Genomic DNA, 17,466 nt, shown 5'->3' on the forward strand with positions numbered 1-17,466 from the left:
AAATCTTACCTGTCCTACTAACCCTGACATCATAGCAATGAGTAAATCTTACCTGTCCCACTAACCCTGACATCATAGCAATGAGTAAATCTTACCTGTCCCACTAACCCTGACATCATAGCAATGAGTAAATCTTACCTGTCCTACTAACCCTGACATCATAGCAATGAGTAAATCTTACCTGTTCCACTAACCCTGACATCATAGCAATGAGTAAATCTTACCTGTCCCACTAACCCTGACATCATAGCAATGAGTAAATCTTACCTGTCCTACTAATTCTGACATCATAGCAATGAGTAAATCTTACCTGTCCCACTAACCCTGACATCATAGCAATGAGTAAATCTTACCTGTCCTACTAACCCTGACATCATAGCAATGAGTAAATCTTACCTGTCCCACTAACCCTGACATCATAGCAATGAGTAAATCTTACCTGTCCTACTAACCCTGACATCATAGCAATGAGTAAATCTTACCTGTCCTACTAACCCTGACATCATAGCAATGAGTAAATCTTACCTGTCCCACTAACCCTGACATCATAGCAATGAGTAAATCTTACCTGTCCCACTAACCCTGACATCATAGCAATGAGTAAATCTTACCTGTCCTACTAACCCTGACATCATAGCAATGAGTAAATCTTACCTGTCCCACTAACCCTGACATCATAGCAATGAGTAAATCTTACCTGTCCCACTAACACTGACATCATAGCAATGAGTAAATCTTACCTGTCCTACTAACCCTGACATCATAGCAATGAGTAAATCTTACCTGTCCTACTAACCCTGACATCATAGCAATGAGTAAATCTTACCTGTCCCACTAACCCTGACATCATAGCAATGAGTAAATCTTACCTGTCCTACTAACCCTGACATCATAGCAATGAGTAAATCTTACCTGTCCTACTAACCCTGACATCATAGCAATGAGTAAATCTTACCTGTCCTACTAACCCTGACATCATAGCAATGAGTAAATCTTACCTGTCCCACTAACCCTGACATCATAGCAATGAGTAAATCTTACCTGTCCCACTAACCCTGACATCATAGCAATGAGTAAATCTTACCTGTCCCACTAACCCTGACATCATAGCAATGAGTAAATCTTACCTGTCCCACTAACCCTGACATCATAGCAATGAGTAAATCTTACCTGTCCCACTAACCCTGACATCATAGCAATGAGTAAATCTTACCTGTCCCACTAACCCTGACATCATAGCAATGAGTAAATCTTACCTGTCCCCTGTCCTACTAACCCTGACATCATAGCAATGAGTAAATCTTACCTGTCCCACTAACCCTGACATCATAGCAATGAGTAAATCTTACCTGTCCCACTAACCCTAACACCATAGCAATGAGTAAATCTTACCTGTCCTACTAACCCTGACATCATAGCAATGAGTAAATCTTACCTGTCCCACTAACCCTGACATCATAGCAATGAGTAAATCTTACCTGTCCCACTAACCCTGACATCATAGCAATGAGTAAATCTTACCTGTCCCACTAACCCTGACATCATAGCAATGAGTAAATCTTACCTGTCCCACTAACCCTGACATCATAGCAATGAGTAAATCTTACCTGTCCCACTAACCCTGACATCATAGCAATGAGTAAATCTTACCTGTCCTACTAACCCTGACATCATAGCAATGAGTAAATCTTACCTGTTCCACTAACCCTGACATCATAGCAATGAGTAAATCTTACCTGTCCCACTAACCCTGACATCATAGCAATTAGTAAATCTTACCTGTCCTACTAACCCTGACATCATAGCAATGAGTAAATCTTACCTGTCCCACTAACCCTGACATCATAGCAATGAGTAAATCTTACCTGTCCCACTATCCCTGACATCATAGCAATGAGTAAATCTTACCTGTCCTACTAACCCTGACATCATAGCAATGAGTAAATCTTACCTGTCCTACTAACCCTGACATCATAGCAATGAGTAAATCTTACCTGTCCCACTAACCCTGACATCATAGCAATGAGTAAATCTTACCTGTCCCACTAACCCTGACATCATAGCAATGAGTAAATCTTACCTGTCCTACTAACCCTGACATCATAGCAATGAGTAAATCTTACCTGTCCCACTAACCCTGACATCATAGCAATGAGTAAATCTTACCTGTCCCACTAACCCTGACATCATAGCAATGAGTAAATCTTACCTGTCCCACTAACCCTGACATCATAGCAATGAGTAAATCTTACCTGTCCCACTAACCCTGACATCATAGCAATGAGTAAATCATACCTGTCCCACTAACCCTGACATCATAGCAATGAGTAAATCTTACCTGTCCCACTAACCCTGACATCATAGCAATGAGTAAATCTTACCTGTCCTACTAACCCTGACATCATAGCAATGAGTAAATCTTACGTGTCCCACTAACCCTGACATCATAGCAATGAGTAAATCTTACCTGTCCCACTAACGCTGACATCATAGCAATGAATAAATCTTACCTGTCCTACTAACCCTGACATCATAGCAATGAGTAAATCTTACCTGTCCCACTAACCCTGACATCATAGCAATGAGTAAATCTTACCTGTCCCACTAACCCTGACATCATAGCAATGAGTAAATCTTACCTGTCCCCTGTCCTACTAACCCTGACATCATAGCAATGAGTAAATCTTACCTGTCCCACTAACCCTGACATCATAGCAATGAGTAAATCTTACCTGTCCCACTAACCCTAACACCATAGCAATGAGTAAATCTTACCTGTCCTACTAACCCTGACATCATAGCAATGAGTAAATCTTACCTGTCCCACTAACCCTGACATCATAGCAATGAGTAAATCTTACCTGTCCCACTAACCCTGACATCATAGCAATGAGTAAATCTTACCTGTCCCACTAACCCTGACATCATAGCAATGAGTAAATCTTACCTGTCCCACTAACCCTGACATCATAGCAATGAGTAAATCTTACCTGTCCCACTAACCCTGACATCATAGCAATGAGTAAATCTTACCTGTCCTACTAACCCTGACATCATAGCAATGAGTAAATCTTACCTGTTCCACTAACCCTGACATCATAGCAATGAGTAAATCTTACCTGTCCCACTAACCCTGACATCATAGCAATGAGTAAATCTTACCTGTCCTACTAACCCTGACATCATAGCAATGAGTAAATCTTACCTGTCCCACTAACCCTGACATCATAGCAATGAGTAAATCTTACCTGTCCCACTATCCCTGACATCATAGCAATGAGTAAATCTTACCTGTCCTACTAACCCTGACATCATAGCAATGAGTAAATCTTACCTGTCCTACTAACCCTGACATCATAGCAATGAGTAAATCTTACCTGTCCCACTAACCCTGACATCATAGCAATGAGTAAATCTTACCTGTCCCACTAACCCTGACATCATAGCAATGAGTAAATCTTACCTGTCCTACTAACCCTGACATCATAGCAATGAGTAAATCTTACCTGTCCCACTAACCCTGACATCATAGCAATGAGTAAATCTTACCTGTCCCACTAACCCTGACATCATAGCAATGAGTAAATCTTACCTGTCCCACTAACCCTGACATCATAGCAATGAGTAAATCTTACCTGTCCCACTAACCCTGACATCATAGCAATGAGTAAATCATACCTGTCCCACTAACCCTGACATCATAGCAATGAGTAAATCTTACCTGTCCCACTAACCCTGACATCATAGCAATGAGTAAATCTTACCTGTCCTACTAACCCTGACATCATAGCAATGAGTAAATCTTACCTGTCCCACTAACCCTGACATCATAGCAATGAGTAAATCTTACCTGTCCCACTAACGCTGACATCATAGCAATGAATAAATCTTACCTGTCCTACTAACCCTGACATCATAGCAATGAGTAAATCTTACCTGTCCCACTAACCCTGACATCATAGCAATGAGTAAATCTTACCTGTCCTACTAACCCTGACATCATAGCAATGAGTAAATCTTACCTGTCCCACTAACCCTGACATCATAGCAATGAGTAAATCTTACCTGTCCCACTAACCCTAACATCATAGCAATGAGTAAATCTTACCTGTGCTACTAACCCTGACATCATAGCAATGAGTAAATCTTACCTGTCCCACTAACCCTGACATCAAAGCAATGAGTAAATCGTACCTGTCCCACTAACCCTGACATCATAGCAATGAGTAAATCTTACCTGTCCCACTAACCCTGACATCATAGCAATGAGTAAATCTTACCTGTGCTACTAACCCTGATATCATAGCAATGAGTAAATCTTACCTGTCCCACTAACCCTGACATCATAGCAATGAGTAAATCTTACCTGTCCCACTAACCCTGACATCATAGCAATGAGTAAATCTTACCTGTCCCACTAACCCTGACATCATAGCAATGAGTAAATCTTACCTGTCCCACTAACCCTGACATCATAGCAATGAGTAAATCTTACCTGTCCCACTAACCCTGACATCATAGCAATGAGTAAATCTTACCTGTCCCACTAACCCTGACATCATAGCAATGAGTAAATCTTACCTGTCCCACTAACCCTGACATCATAGCAATGAGTAAATCTTACCTGTCCCACTAACCCTGACATCATGGCAATGAGTAAATCTTACCTGTCCTACTAACCCTGACATCATAGCAATGAGTAAATCTTACCTGTCCCACTAACCCTGACATCATAGCAATGAGTAAATCTTACCTGTCCCACTAACCCTGACATCATAGCAATGAGTAAATCTTACCTGTCCCACTAACCCTGACATCATAGCAATGAGTAAATCATACCTGTCCCACTAACCCTGACATCATAGCAATGAGTAAATCTTACCTGTCCCACTAACCCTGACATCATAGCAATGAGTAAATCTTACCTGTCCTACTAATTCTGACATCATAGCAATGAGTAAATCTTACCTGTCCTACTAACCCTGACATCATAGCAATGAGTAAATCTTACCTGTCCCACTAACCCTGACATCATAGCAATGAGTAAATCTTACCTGTCCCACTAACCCTGACATCATAGCAATGAGTAAATCTTACCTGTCCTACTAACCCTGACATCATAGCAATGAGTAAATCTTACCTGTCCTACTAACCCTGACATCATAGCAATGAGTAAATCTTACCTGTCCTACTAACCCTGACATCATAGCAATGAGTAAATCTTACCTGTCCTACTAACCCTGACATCATAGCAATGAGTAAATCTTACCTGTCCCACTAACCCTGACATCATAGCAATGAGTAAATCTTACCTGTCCTACTAAACCTGACATAGCAATGAGTAAATCTTACCTGTCCCACTAACCCTAACACCATAGCAATGAGTAAATCTTACCTGTCCCACTAACCCTGACATCATAGCAATGAGTAAATCTTACCTGTCCCACTAACCCAGACATCATAGCAATGAGTAAATCTTACCTGTCCCACTAACCCTGACATCATAGCAATGAGTAAATCTTACCTGTCCCACTAACCCTGACATCATAGCAATGAGTAAATCTTACCTGTCCCACTAACCCTGACATCATAGCAATGAGTAAATCTTACCTGTCCCACTAACCCTGACATCATAGCAATGAGTAAATCTTACCTGTCCCACTAACCCTGACATCATAGCAATGAGTAAATCTTACCTGTCCCACTAACCCTGACATCATAGCAATGAGTAAATCTTACCTGTCCCACTAACCCTGACATCATAGCAATGAGTAAATCTTACCTGTCCCACTAACCCTGACATCATAGCAATGAGTAAATCTTACCTGTCCCACTAACCCTGACATCATAGCAATGAGTAAATCTTACCTGTCCCACTAACCCTGACATCATAGCAATGAGTAAATCTTACCTGTCCCACTAACCCTGACATCATAGCAATGAGTAAATCTTACCTGTCCTACTAACCCTGACATCATAGCAATGAGTAAATCTTACCTGTCCCACTAACCCTGACATCATAGCAATGAGTAAATCTTACCTGTCCTACTAACCCTGACATCATAGCAATGAGTAAATCTTACCTGTCCTACTAACCCTGACATCATAGCAATGAGTAAATCTTACCTGTTCCACTAACCCTGACATCATAGCAATGAGTAAATCTTACCTGTCCCACTAACCCTGACATCATAGCAATGAGTAAATCTTACCTGTCCTACTAATTCTGACATCATAGCAATGAGTAAATCTTACCTGTCCCACTAACCCTGACATCATAGCAATGAGTAAATCTTACCTGTCCTACTAACCCTGACATCATAGCAATGAATAAATCTTACCTGTCCCACTAACCCTGACATCATAGCAATGAGTAAATCTTACCTGTTCTACTAACCCTGACATCATAGCAATGAGTAAATCTTACCTGTCCCACTAACCCTGACATCATAGCAATGAGTAAATCTTACCTGTCCCCTGTCCTACTAACCCTGACATCATAGCAATGAGTAAATCTTACCTGTCCCACTAACCCTGACATCATAGCAATGAGTAAATCTTACCTGTCCCACTAACCCTAACACCATAGCAATGAGTAAATCTTACCTGTCCTACTAACCCTGACATCATAGCAATGAGTAAATCTTACCTGTCCCACTAACCCTGACATCATAGCAATGAGTAAATCTTACCTGTCCCACTAACCCTGACATCATAGCAATGAGTAAATCTTACCTGTCCCACTAACCCTGACATCATAGCAATGAGTAAATCTTACCTGTCCCACTAACCCTGACATCATAGCAATGAGTAAATCTTACCTGTCCCACTAACCCTGACATCATAGCAATGAGTAAATCTTACCTGTCCTACTAACCCTGACATCATAGCAATGAGTAAATCTTACCTGTTCCACTAACCCTGACATCATAGCAATGAGTAAATCTTACCTGTCCCACTAACCCTGACATCATAGCAATGAGTAAATCTTACCTGTCCTACTAACCCTGACATCATAGCAATGAGTAAATCTTACCTGTCCCACTAACCCTGACATCATAGCAATGAGTAAATCTTACCTGTCCCACTATCCCTGACATCATAGCAATGAGTAAATCTTACCTGTCCTACTAACCCTGACATCATAGCAATGAGTAAATCTTACCTGTCCTACTAACCCTGACATCATAGCAATGAGTAAATCTTACCTGTCCCACTAACCCTGACATCATAGCAATGAGTAAATCTTACCTGTCCTACTAACCCTGACATCATAGCAATGAGTAAATCTTACCTGTCCTACTAACCCTGACATCATAGCAATGAGTAAATCTTACCTGTCCTACTAACCCTGACATCATAGCAATGAGTAAATCTTACCTGTCCTACTAACCCTGACATCATAGCAATGAGTAAATCTTACCTGTCCCACTAACCCTGACATCATAGCAATGAGTAAATCTTACCTGTCCTACTAACCCTGACATCATAGCAATGAGTAAATCTTACCTGTCCCACTAACCCTGACATCATAGCAATGAGTAAATCTTACCTGTCCTACTAACCCTGACATCATAGCAATGAGTAAATCTTACCTGTCCTACTAAACCTGACATAGCAATGAGTAAATCTTACCTGTCCCACTAACCCTAACACCATAGCAATGAGTAAATCTTACCTGTCCCACTAACCCTGACATCATAGCAATGAGTAAATCTTACCTGTCCCACTAACCCAGACATCATAGCAATGAGTAAATCTTACCTGTCCAACTAACCCTGACATCATAGCAATGAGTAAATCTTACCTGTCCCACTAACCCTGACATCATAGCAATGAGTAAATCTTACCTGTCCCACTAACCCTGACATCATAGCAATGAGTAAATCTTACCTGTCCCACTAACCCTGACATCATAGCAATGAGTAAATCTTACCTGTCCCACTAACCCTGACATCATAGCAATGAGTAAATCTTACCTGTCCCACTAACCCTGACATCATAGCAATGAGTAAATCTTACCTGTCCCACTAACCCTGACATCATAGCAATGAGTAAATCTTACCTGTCCCACTAACCCTGACATCATAGCAATGAGTAAATCTTACCTGTCCCACTAACCCTGACATCATAGCAATGAGTAAATCTTACCTGTCCCACTAACCCTGACATCATAGCAATGAGTAAATCTTACCTGTCCCACTAACCCTGACATCATAGCAATGAGTAAATCTTACCTGTCCCACTAACCCTGACATCATAGCAATTAGTAAATCTTACCTATCCCACTAACCCTGACATCATAGCAATGAGTAAATCTTACCTGTCCTACTAACCCTGACATCATAGCAATGAGTAAATCTTACCTGTCCCACTAACCCTGACATCATAGCAATGAGTAAATCTTACCTGTCCCACTAACCCTGACATCATAGCAATGAGTAAATCTTACCTGTCCCACTAACCCTGACATCATAGCAATGAGTAAATCTTACCTGTCCCACTAACCCTGACATCATAGCAATGAGTAAATCTTACCTGTCCCACTAACCCTGACATCATAGCAATGAGTAAATCTTACCTGTCCTACTAACCCTGCCATCATAGCAATGAGTAAATCTTACCTGTCCTACTAACCCTGACATCATAGCAATGAGTAAATCTTACCTGTCCCACTAACCCTGACATCATAGCAATGAATAAATCTTACCTGTCCTACTAACCCTGACATCATAGCAATGAGTAAATCTTACCTGTCCCACTAACCCTGACATCATAGCAATGAGTAAATCTTACCTGTCCTACTAACCCTGACATCATAGCAATGAGTAAATCTTACCTGTCCCACTAACCCTGACATCATAGCAATGAGTAAATCTTACCTGTCCCACTAACCCTGACATCATAGCAATGAGTAAATCTTACCTGTCCCACTAACCCTGACATCATAGCAATGAGTAAATCTTACCTGTCCTACTAACCCTGACATCATAGCAATGAGTAAATCTTACCTGTCCCACTAACCCTGACATCATAGCAATGAGTAAATCTTACCTGTCCTACTAACCCTGACATCATAGCAATGAGTAAATCTTACCTGTCCCACTAACCCTGACATCATAGCAATGAGTAAATCTTACCTGTCCCACTAACCCTGACATCATAGCAATGAGTAAATCTTACCTGTCCCACTAACCCTGACATCATAGCAATGAGTAAATCTTACCTGTCCTACTAACCCTGACATCATAGCAATGAGTAAATCTTACCTGTCTTACTAACCCTGACATCATAGCAATGAGTAAATCTTACCTGTCCCACTAACCCTGACATCATAGCAATGAGTAAATCTTACCTGTCCCACTAACCCTGACATCATAGCAATGAGTAAATCTTACCTGTCCCACTAACCCTGACATCATAGCAATGAGTAAATCTTACCTGTCCTACTAACCCTGACATCATAGCAATGAGTAAATCTTACCTGTCCCACTAACCCTGACATCATAGCAATGAGTAAATCTTACCTGTCCCACTAACCCTGACATCATAGCAATGAGTAAATCTTACCTGTCCCACTAACCCTGACATCATAGCAATGAGTAAATCTTACCTGTCCTACTAACCCTGACATCATAGCAATGAGTAAATCTTACCTGTCCCACTAACCCTGACATCATAGCAATGAGTAAATCTTACCTGTCCCACTAACCCTGACATCATAGCAATGAGTAAATCTTACCTGTCCAACTAACCCTGACATCATAGCAATGAGTAAATCTTACCTGTCCCACTAACCCTGACATCATAGCAATGAGTAAATCTTACCTGTCCCACTAACCCTGACATCATAGCAATGAGTAAATCTTACCTGTCCTACTAACCCTGACATCATAGCAATGAGTAAATCTTACCTGTCCCACTAACCCTGACATCATAGCAATGAGTAAATCTTACCTGTCCCACTAACCCTGACATCATAGCAATGAGTAAATCTTACCTGTCCTACTAACCCTGACATCATAGCAATGAGTAAATCTTACCTGTTCCACTAACCCTGACATCATAGCAATGAGTAAATCTTACCTGTCCCACTAACCCTGACATCATAGCAATGAGTAAATCTTACCTGTCCTACTAATTCTGACATCATAGCAATGAGTAAATCTTACCTGTCCCACTAACCCTGACATCATAGCAATGAGTAAATCTTACCTGTCCTACTAACCCTGACATCATAGCAATGAGTAAATCTTACCTGTCCCACTAACCCTGACATCATAGCAATGAGTAAATCTTACCTGTCCTACTAACCCTGACATCATAGCAATGAGTAAATCTTACCTGTCCTACTAACCCTGACATCATAGCAATGAGTAAATCTTACCTGTCCCACTAACCCTGACATCATAGCAATGCGTAAATCTTACCTGTCCTACTAACCCTGACATCATAGCAATGAGTAAATCTTACCTGTCCCACTAACCCTGACATCATAGCAATGAGTAAATCTTACCTGTCCCACTAACCCTGACATCATAGCAATGAGTAAATCTTACCTGTCCCACTAACCCTGACATCATAGCAATGAGTAAATCTTACCTGTCCCACTAACCCTGACATCATAGCAATGAGTAAATCTTACCTGTCCTACTAACCCTGACATCATAGCAATGAGTAAATCTTACCTGTCCCACTAACCCTGACATCATAGCAATGAGTAAATCTTACCTGTCCCACTAACACTGACATCATAGCAATGAGTAAATCTTACCTGTCCTACTAACCCTGACATCATAGCAATGAGTAAATCTTACCTGTCCTACTAACCCTGACATCATAGCAATGAGTAAATCTTACCTGTCCCACTAACCCTGACATCATAGCAATGAGTAAATCTTACCTGTCCTACTAACCCTGACATCATAGCAATGAGTAAATCTTACCTGTCCTACTAACCCTGACATCATAGCAATGAGTAAATCTTACCTGTCCTACTAACCCTGACATCATAGCAATGAGTAAATCTTACCTGTCCCACTAACCCTGACATCATAGCAATGAGTAAATCTTACCTGTCCCACTAACCCTGACATCATAGCAATGAGTAAATCTTACCTGTCCCACTAACCCTGACATCATAGCAATGAGTAAATCTTACCTGTCCCACTAACCCTGACATCATAGCAATGAGTAAATCTTACCTGTCCCACTAACCCTGACATCATAGCAATGAGTAAATCTTACCTGTCCCACTAACCCTGACATCATAGCAATGAGTAAATCTTACCTGTCCCCTGTCCTACTAACCCTGACATCATAGCAATGAGTAAATCTTACCTGTCCCACTAACCCTGACATCATAGCAATGAGTAAATCTTACCTGTCCCACTAACCCTAACACCATAGCAATGAGTAAATCTTACCTGTCCTACTAACCCTGACATCATAGCAATGAGTAAATCTTACCTGTCCCACTAACCCTGACATCATAGCAATGAGTAAATCTTACCTGTCCCACTAACCCTGACATCATAGCAATGAGTAAATCTTACCTGTCCCACTAACCCTGACATCATAGCAATGAGTAAATCTTACCTGTCCCACTAACCCTGACATCATAGCAATGAGTAAATCTTACCTGTCCCACTAACCCTGACATCATAGCAATGAGTAAATCTTACCTGTCCTACTAACCCTGACATCATAGCAATGAGTAAATCTTACCTGTTCCACTAACCCTGACATCATAGCAATGAGTAAATCTTACCTGTCCCACTAACCCTGACATCATAGCAATTAGTAAATCTTACCTGTCCTACTAACCCTGACATCATAGCAATGAGTAAATCTTACCTGTCCCACTAACCCTGACATCATAGCAATGAGTAAATCTTACCTGTCCCACTATCCCTGACATCATAGCAATGAGTAAATCTTACCTGTCCTACTAACCCTGACATCATAGCAATGAGTAAATCTTACCTGTCCTACTAACCCTGACATCATAGCAATGAGTAAATCTTACCTGTCCCACTAACCCTGACATCATAGCAATGAGTAAATCTTACCTGTCCCACTAACCCTGACATCATAGCAATGAGTAAATCTTACCTGTCCTACTAACCCTGACATCATAGCAATGAGTAAATCTTACCTGTCCCACTAACCCTGACATCATAGCAATGAGTAAATCTTACCTGTCCCACTAACCCTGACATCATAGCAATGAGTAAATCTTACCTGTCCCACTAACCCTGACATCATAGCAATGAGTAAATCTTACCTGTCCCACTAACCCTGACATCATAGCAATGAGTAAATCATACCTGTCCCACTAACCCTGACATCATAGCAATGAGTAAATCTTACCTGTCCCACTAACCCTGACATCATAGCAATGAGTAAATCTTACCTGTCCTACTAACCCTGACATCATAGCAATGAGTAAATCTTACGTGTCCCACTAACCCTGACATCATAGCAATGAGTAAATCTTACCTGTCCCACTAACGCTGACATCATAGCAATGAATAAATCTTACCTGTCCTACTAACCCTGACATCATAGCAATGAGTAAATCTTACCTGTCCCACTAACCCTGACATCATAGCAATGAGTAAATCTTACCTGTCCCACTAACCCTGACATCATAGCAATGAGTAAATCTTACCTGTCCCCTGTCCTACTAACCCTGACATCATAGCAATGAGTAAATCTTACCTGTCCCACTAACCCTGACATCATAGCAATGAGTAAATATTACCTGTCCCACTAACCCTAACACCATAGCAATGAGTAAATCTTACCTGTCCTACTAACCCTGACATCATAGCAATGAGTAAATCTTACCTGTCCCACTAACCCTGACATCATAGCAATGAGTAAATCTTACCTGTCCCACTAACCCTGACATCATAGCAATGAGTAAATCTTACCTGTCCCACTAACCCTGACATCATAGCAATGAGTAAATCTTACCTGTCCCACTAACCCTGACATCATAGCAATGAGTAAATCTTACCTGTCCCACTAACCCTGACATCATAGCAATGAGTAAATCTTACCTGTCCTACTAACCCTGACATCATAGCAATGAGTAAATCTTACCTGTTCCACTAACCCTGACATCATAGCAATGAGTAAATCTTACCTGTCCCACTAACCCTGACATCATAGCAATGAGTAAATCTTACCTGTCCTACTAACCCTGACATCATAGCAATGAGTAAATCTTACCTGTCCCACTAACCCTGACATCATAGCAATGAGTAAATCTTACCTGTCCCACTATCCCTGACATCATAGCAATGAGTAAATCTTACCTGTCCTACTAACCCTGACATCATAGCAATGAGTAAATCTTACCTGTCCTACTAACCCTGACATCATAGCAATGAGTAAATCTTACCTGTCCCACTAACCCTGACATCATAGCAATGAGTAAATCTTACCTGTCCCACTAACCCTGACATCATAGCAATGAGTAAATCTTACCTGTCCTACTAACCCTGACATCATAGCAATGAGTAAATCTTACCTGTCCCACTAACCCTGACATCATAGCAATGAGTAAATCTTACCTGTCCCACTAACCCTGACATCATAGCAATGAGTAAATCTTACCTGTCCCACTAACCCTGACATCATAGCAATGAGTAAATCTTACCTGTCCCACTAACCCTGACATCATAGCAATGAGTAAATCATACCTGTCCCACTAACCCTGACATCATAGCAATGAGTAAATCTTACCTGTCCCACTAACCCTGACATCATAGCAATGAGTAAATCTTACCTGTCCTACTAACCCTGACATCATAGCAATGAGTAAATCTTACCTGTCCCACTAACCCTGACATCATAGCAATGAGTAAATCTTACCTGTCCCACTAACGCTGACATCATAGCAATGAATAAATCTTACCTGTCCTACTAACCCTGACATCATAGCAATGAGTAAATCTTACCTGTCCCACTAACCCTGACATCATAGCAATGAGTAAATCTTACCTGTCCTACTAACCCTGACATCATAGCAATGAGTAAATCTTACCTGTCCCACTAACCCTGACATCATAGCAATGAGTAAATCTTACCTGTCCCACTAACCCTAACATCATAGCAATGAGTAAATCTTACCTGTGCTACTAACCCTGACATCATAGCAATGAGTAAATCTTACCTGTCCCACTAACCCTGACATCAAAGCAATGAGTAAATCGTACCTGTCCCACTAACCCTGACATCATAGCAATGAGTAAATCTTACCTGTCCCACTAACCCTGACATCATAGCAATGAGTAAATCTTACCTGTGCTACTAACCCTGATATCATAGCAATGAGTAAATCTTACCTGTCCCACTAACCCTGACATCATAGCAATGAGTAAATCTTACCTGTCCTACTAACCCTGACATCATAGCAATGAGTAAATCTTACCTGTCCTACTAACCCTGACATCATAGCAATGAGTAAATCTTACCTGTCCCACTAACCCTGACATCATAGCAATGAGTAAATCTTACCTGTCCCACTAACCCTGACATCATAGCAATGAGTAAATCTTACCTGTCCTACTAACCCTGACATCATAGCAATGAGTAAATCTTACCTGTCCCACTAACCCTGACATCATAGCAATGAGTAAATCTTACCTGTCCCACTAACCCTGACATCATAGCAATGAGTAAATCTTACCTGTCCCACTAACCCTGACATCATAGCAATGAGTAAATCTTACCTGTCCCACTAACCCTGACATCATAGCAATGAGTAAATCATACCTGTCCCACTAACCCTGACATCATAGCAATGAGTAAATCTTACCTGTCCCACTAACCCTGACATCATAGCAATGAGTAAATCTTACCTGTCCTACTAACCCTGACATCATAGCAATGAGTAAATCTTACGTGTCCCACTAACCCTGACATCATAGCAATGAGTAAATCTTACCTGTCCCACTAACGCTGACATCATAGCAATGAATAAATCTTACCTGTCCTACTAACCCTGACATCATAGCAATGAGTAAATCTTACCTGTCCCACTAACCCTGACATCATAGCAATGAGTAAATCTTACCTGTCCCACTAACCCTGACATCATAGCAATGAGTAAATCTTACCTGTCCCCTGTCCTACTAACCCTGACATCATAGCAATGAGTAAATCTTACCTGTCCCACTAACCCTGACATCATAGCAATGAGTAAATCTTACCTGTCCCACTAACCCTAACACCATAGCAATGAGTAAATCTTACCTGTCCTACTAACCCTGACATCATAGCAATGAGTAAATCTTACCTGTCCCACTAACCCTGACATCATAGCAATGAGTAAATCTTACCTGTCCCACTAACCCTGACATCATAGCAATGAGTAAATCTTACCTGTCCCACTAACCCTGACATCATAGCAATGAGTAAATCTTACCTGTCCCACTAACCCTGACATCATAGCAATGAGTAAATCTTACCTGTCCCACTAACCCTGACATCATAGCAATGAGTAAATCTTACCTGTCCTACTAACCCTGACATCATAGCAATGAGTAAATCTTACCTGTTCCACTAACCCTGACATCATAGCAATGAGTAAATCTTACCTGTCCCACTAACCCTGACATCATAGCAATGAGTAAATCTTACCTGTCCTACTAACCCTGACATCATAGCAATGAGTAAATCTTACCTGTCCCACTAACCCTGACATCATAGCAATGAGTAAATCTTACCTGTCCCACTATCCCTGACATCATAGCAATGAGTAAATCTTACCTGTCCTACTAACCCTGACATCATAGCAATGAGTAAATCTTACCTGTCCTACTAACCCTGACATCATAGCAATGAGTAAATCTTACCTGTCCCACTAACCCTGACATCATAGCAATGAGTAAATCTTACCTGTCCCACTAACCCTGACATCATAGCAATGAGTAAATCTTACCTGTCCTACTAACCCTGACATCATAGCAATGAGTAAATCTTACCTGTCCCACTAACCCTGACATCATAGCAATGAGTAAATCTTACCTGTCCCACTAACCCTGACATCATAGCAATGAGTAAATCTTACCTGTCCCACTAACCCTGACATCATAGCAATGAGTAAATCTTACCTGTCCCACTAACCCTGACATCATAGCAATGAGTAAATCATACCTGTCCCACTAACCCTGACATCATAGCAATGAGTAAATCTTACCTGTCCCACTAACCCTGACATCATAGCAATGAGTAAATCTTACCTGTCCTACTAACCCTGACATCATAGCAATGAGTAAATCTTACCTGTCCCACTAACCCTGACATCATAGCAATGAGTAAATCTTACCTGTCCCACTAACGCTGACATCATAGCAATGAATAAATCTTACCTGTCCTACTAACCCTGACATCATAGCAATGAGTAAATCTTACCTGTCCCACTAACCCTGACATCATAGCAATGAGTAAATCTTACCTGTCCTACTAACCCTGACATCATAGCAATGAGTAAATCTTACCTGTCCCACTAACCCTGACATCATAGCAATGAGTAAATCTTACCTGTCCCACTAACCCTAACATCATAGCAATGAGTAAATCTTACCTGTGCTACTAACCCTGACATCATAGCAATGAGTAAATCTTACCTGTCCCACTAACCCTGACATCAAAGCAATGAGTAAATCGTACCTGTCCCACTAACCCTGACATCATAGCAATGAGTAAATCTTACCTGTCCCACTAACCCTGACATCATAGCAATGAGTAAATCTTACCTGTGCTACTAACCCTGATATCATAGCAATGAGTAAATCTTACCTGTCCCACTAACCCTGACATCATAGCAATGAGTAAATCTTACCTGTCCCACTAACCCTGACATCATAGCAATGAGTAAATCTTACCTGTCCCACTAACCCTGACATCATAGCAATGAGTAAATCTTACCTGTCCCACTAACCCTGACATCATAGCAATGAGTAAATCTTACCTGTCCCACTAACCCTGACATCATAGCAATGAGTAAATCTTACCTGTCCCACTAACCCTGACATCATAGCAATGAGTAAATCTTACCTGTCCCACTAACCCTGACATCATAGCAATGAGTAAATCTTACCTGTCCCACTAACCCTGACATCATGGCAATGAGTAAATCTTACCTGTCCTACTAACCCTGACATCATAGCAATGAGTAAATCTTACCTGTCCCACTAACCCTGACATCATAGCAATGAGTAAATCTTACCTGTCCTACTAACCCTGACATCATAGCAATGAGTAAATCTTACCTGTCCCACTAACCCTGACATCATAGCAATGAGTAAATCTTACCTGTCCCACTAATCCAAATGCCCTATCTGTACTTCTATCATCTACATATTTCCTTACTTTCATATATAACCATCCTAGTGTGCTCAGTTTCTTTACCATGTCACGAAATGGTCTCAGAATTCCAATCTGTAAAAC

The 17,466-nt window shown here is 41.0% G+C and overlaps 1 protein-coding gene across 1 annotated transcript in view; it reads right to left on the bottom strand.

Moving 5' to 3' along the window:
• The window catches only part of LOC100373390 (gamma-tubulin complex component 3 homolog), a 71,656-nt gene that overhangs the window by 37,093 nt on the left and 17,097 nt on the right, over positions 1–17,466 (bottom strand). The window contains exon 9 of the mRNA XM_085501955.1: positions 17,332–17,457. Within this exon, the coding sequence (XP_085358081.1) occupies positions 17,332–17,457 (126 nt within the window). The remainder of the gene's footprint in view (positions 1–17,331; positions 17,458–17,466) is intronic.

This window comes from Saccoglossus kowalevskii, chromosome 1 (genome assembly GCF_978046115.1).
Source record: "Saccoglossus kowalevskii chromosome 1, keSacKowa6.1, whole genome shotgun sequence".
NCBI classification, from domain to species: Eukaryota; Metazoa; Hemichordata; class Enteropneusta; family Harrimaniidae; genus Saccoglossus; species Saccoglossus kowalevskii.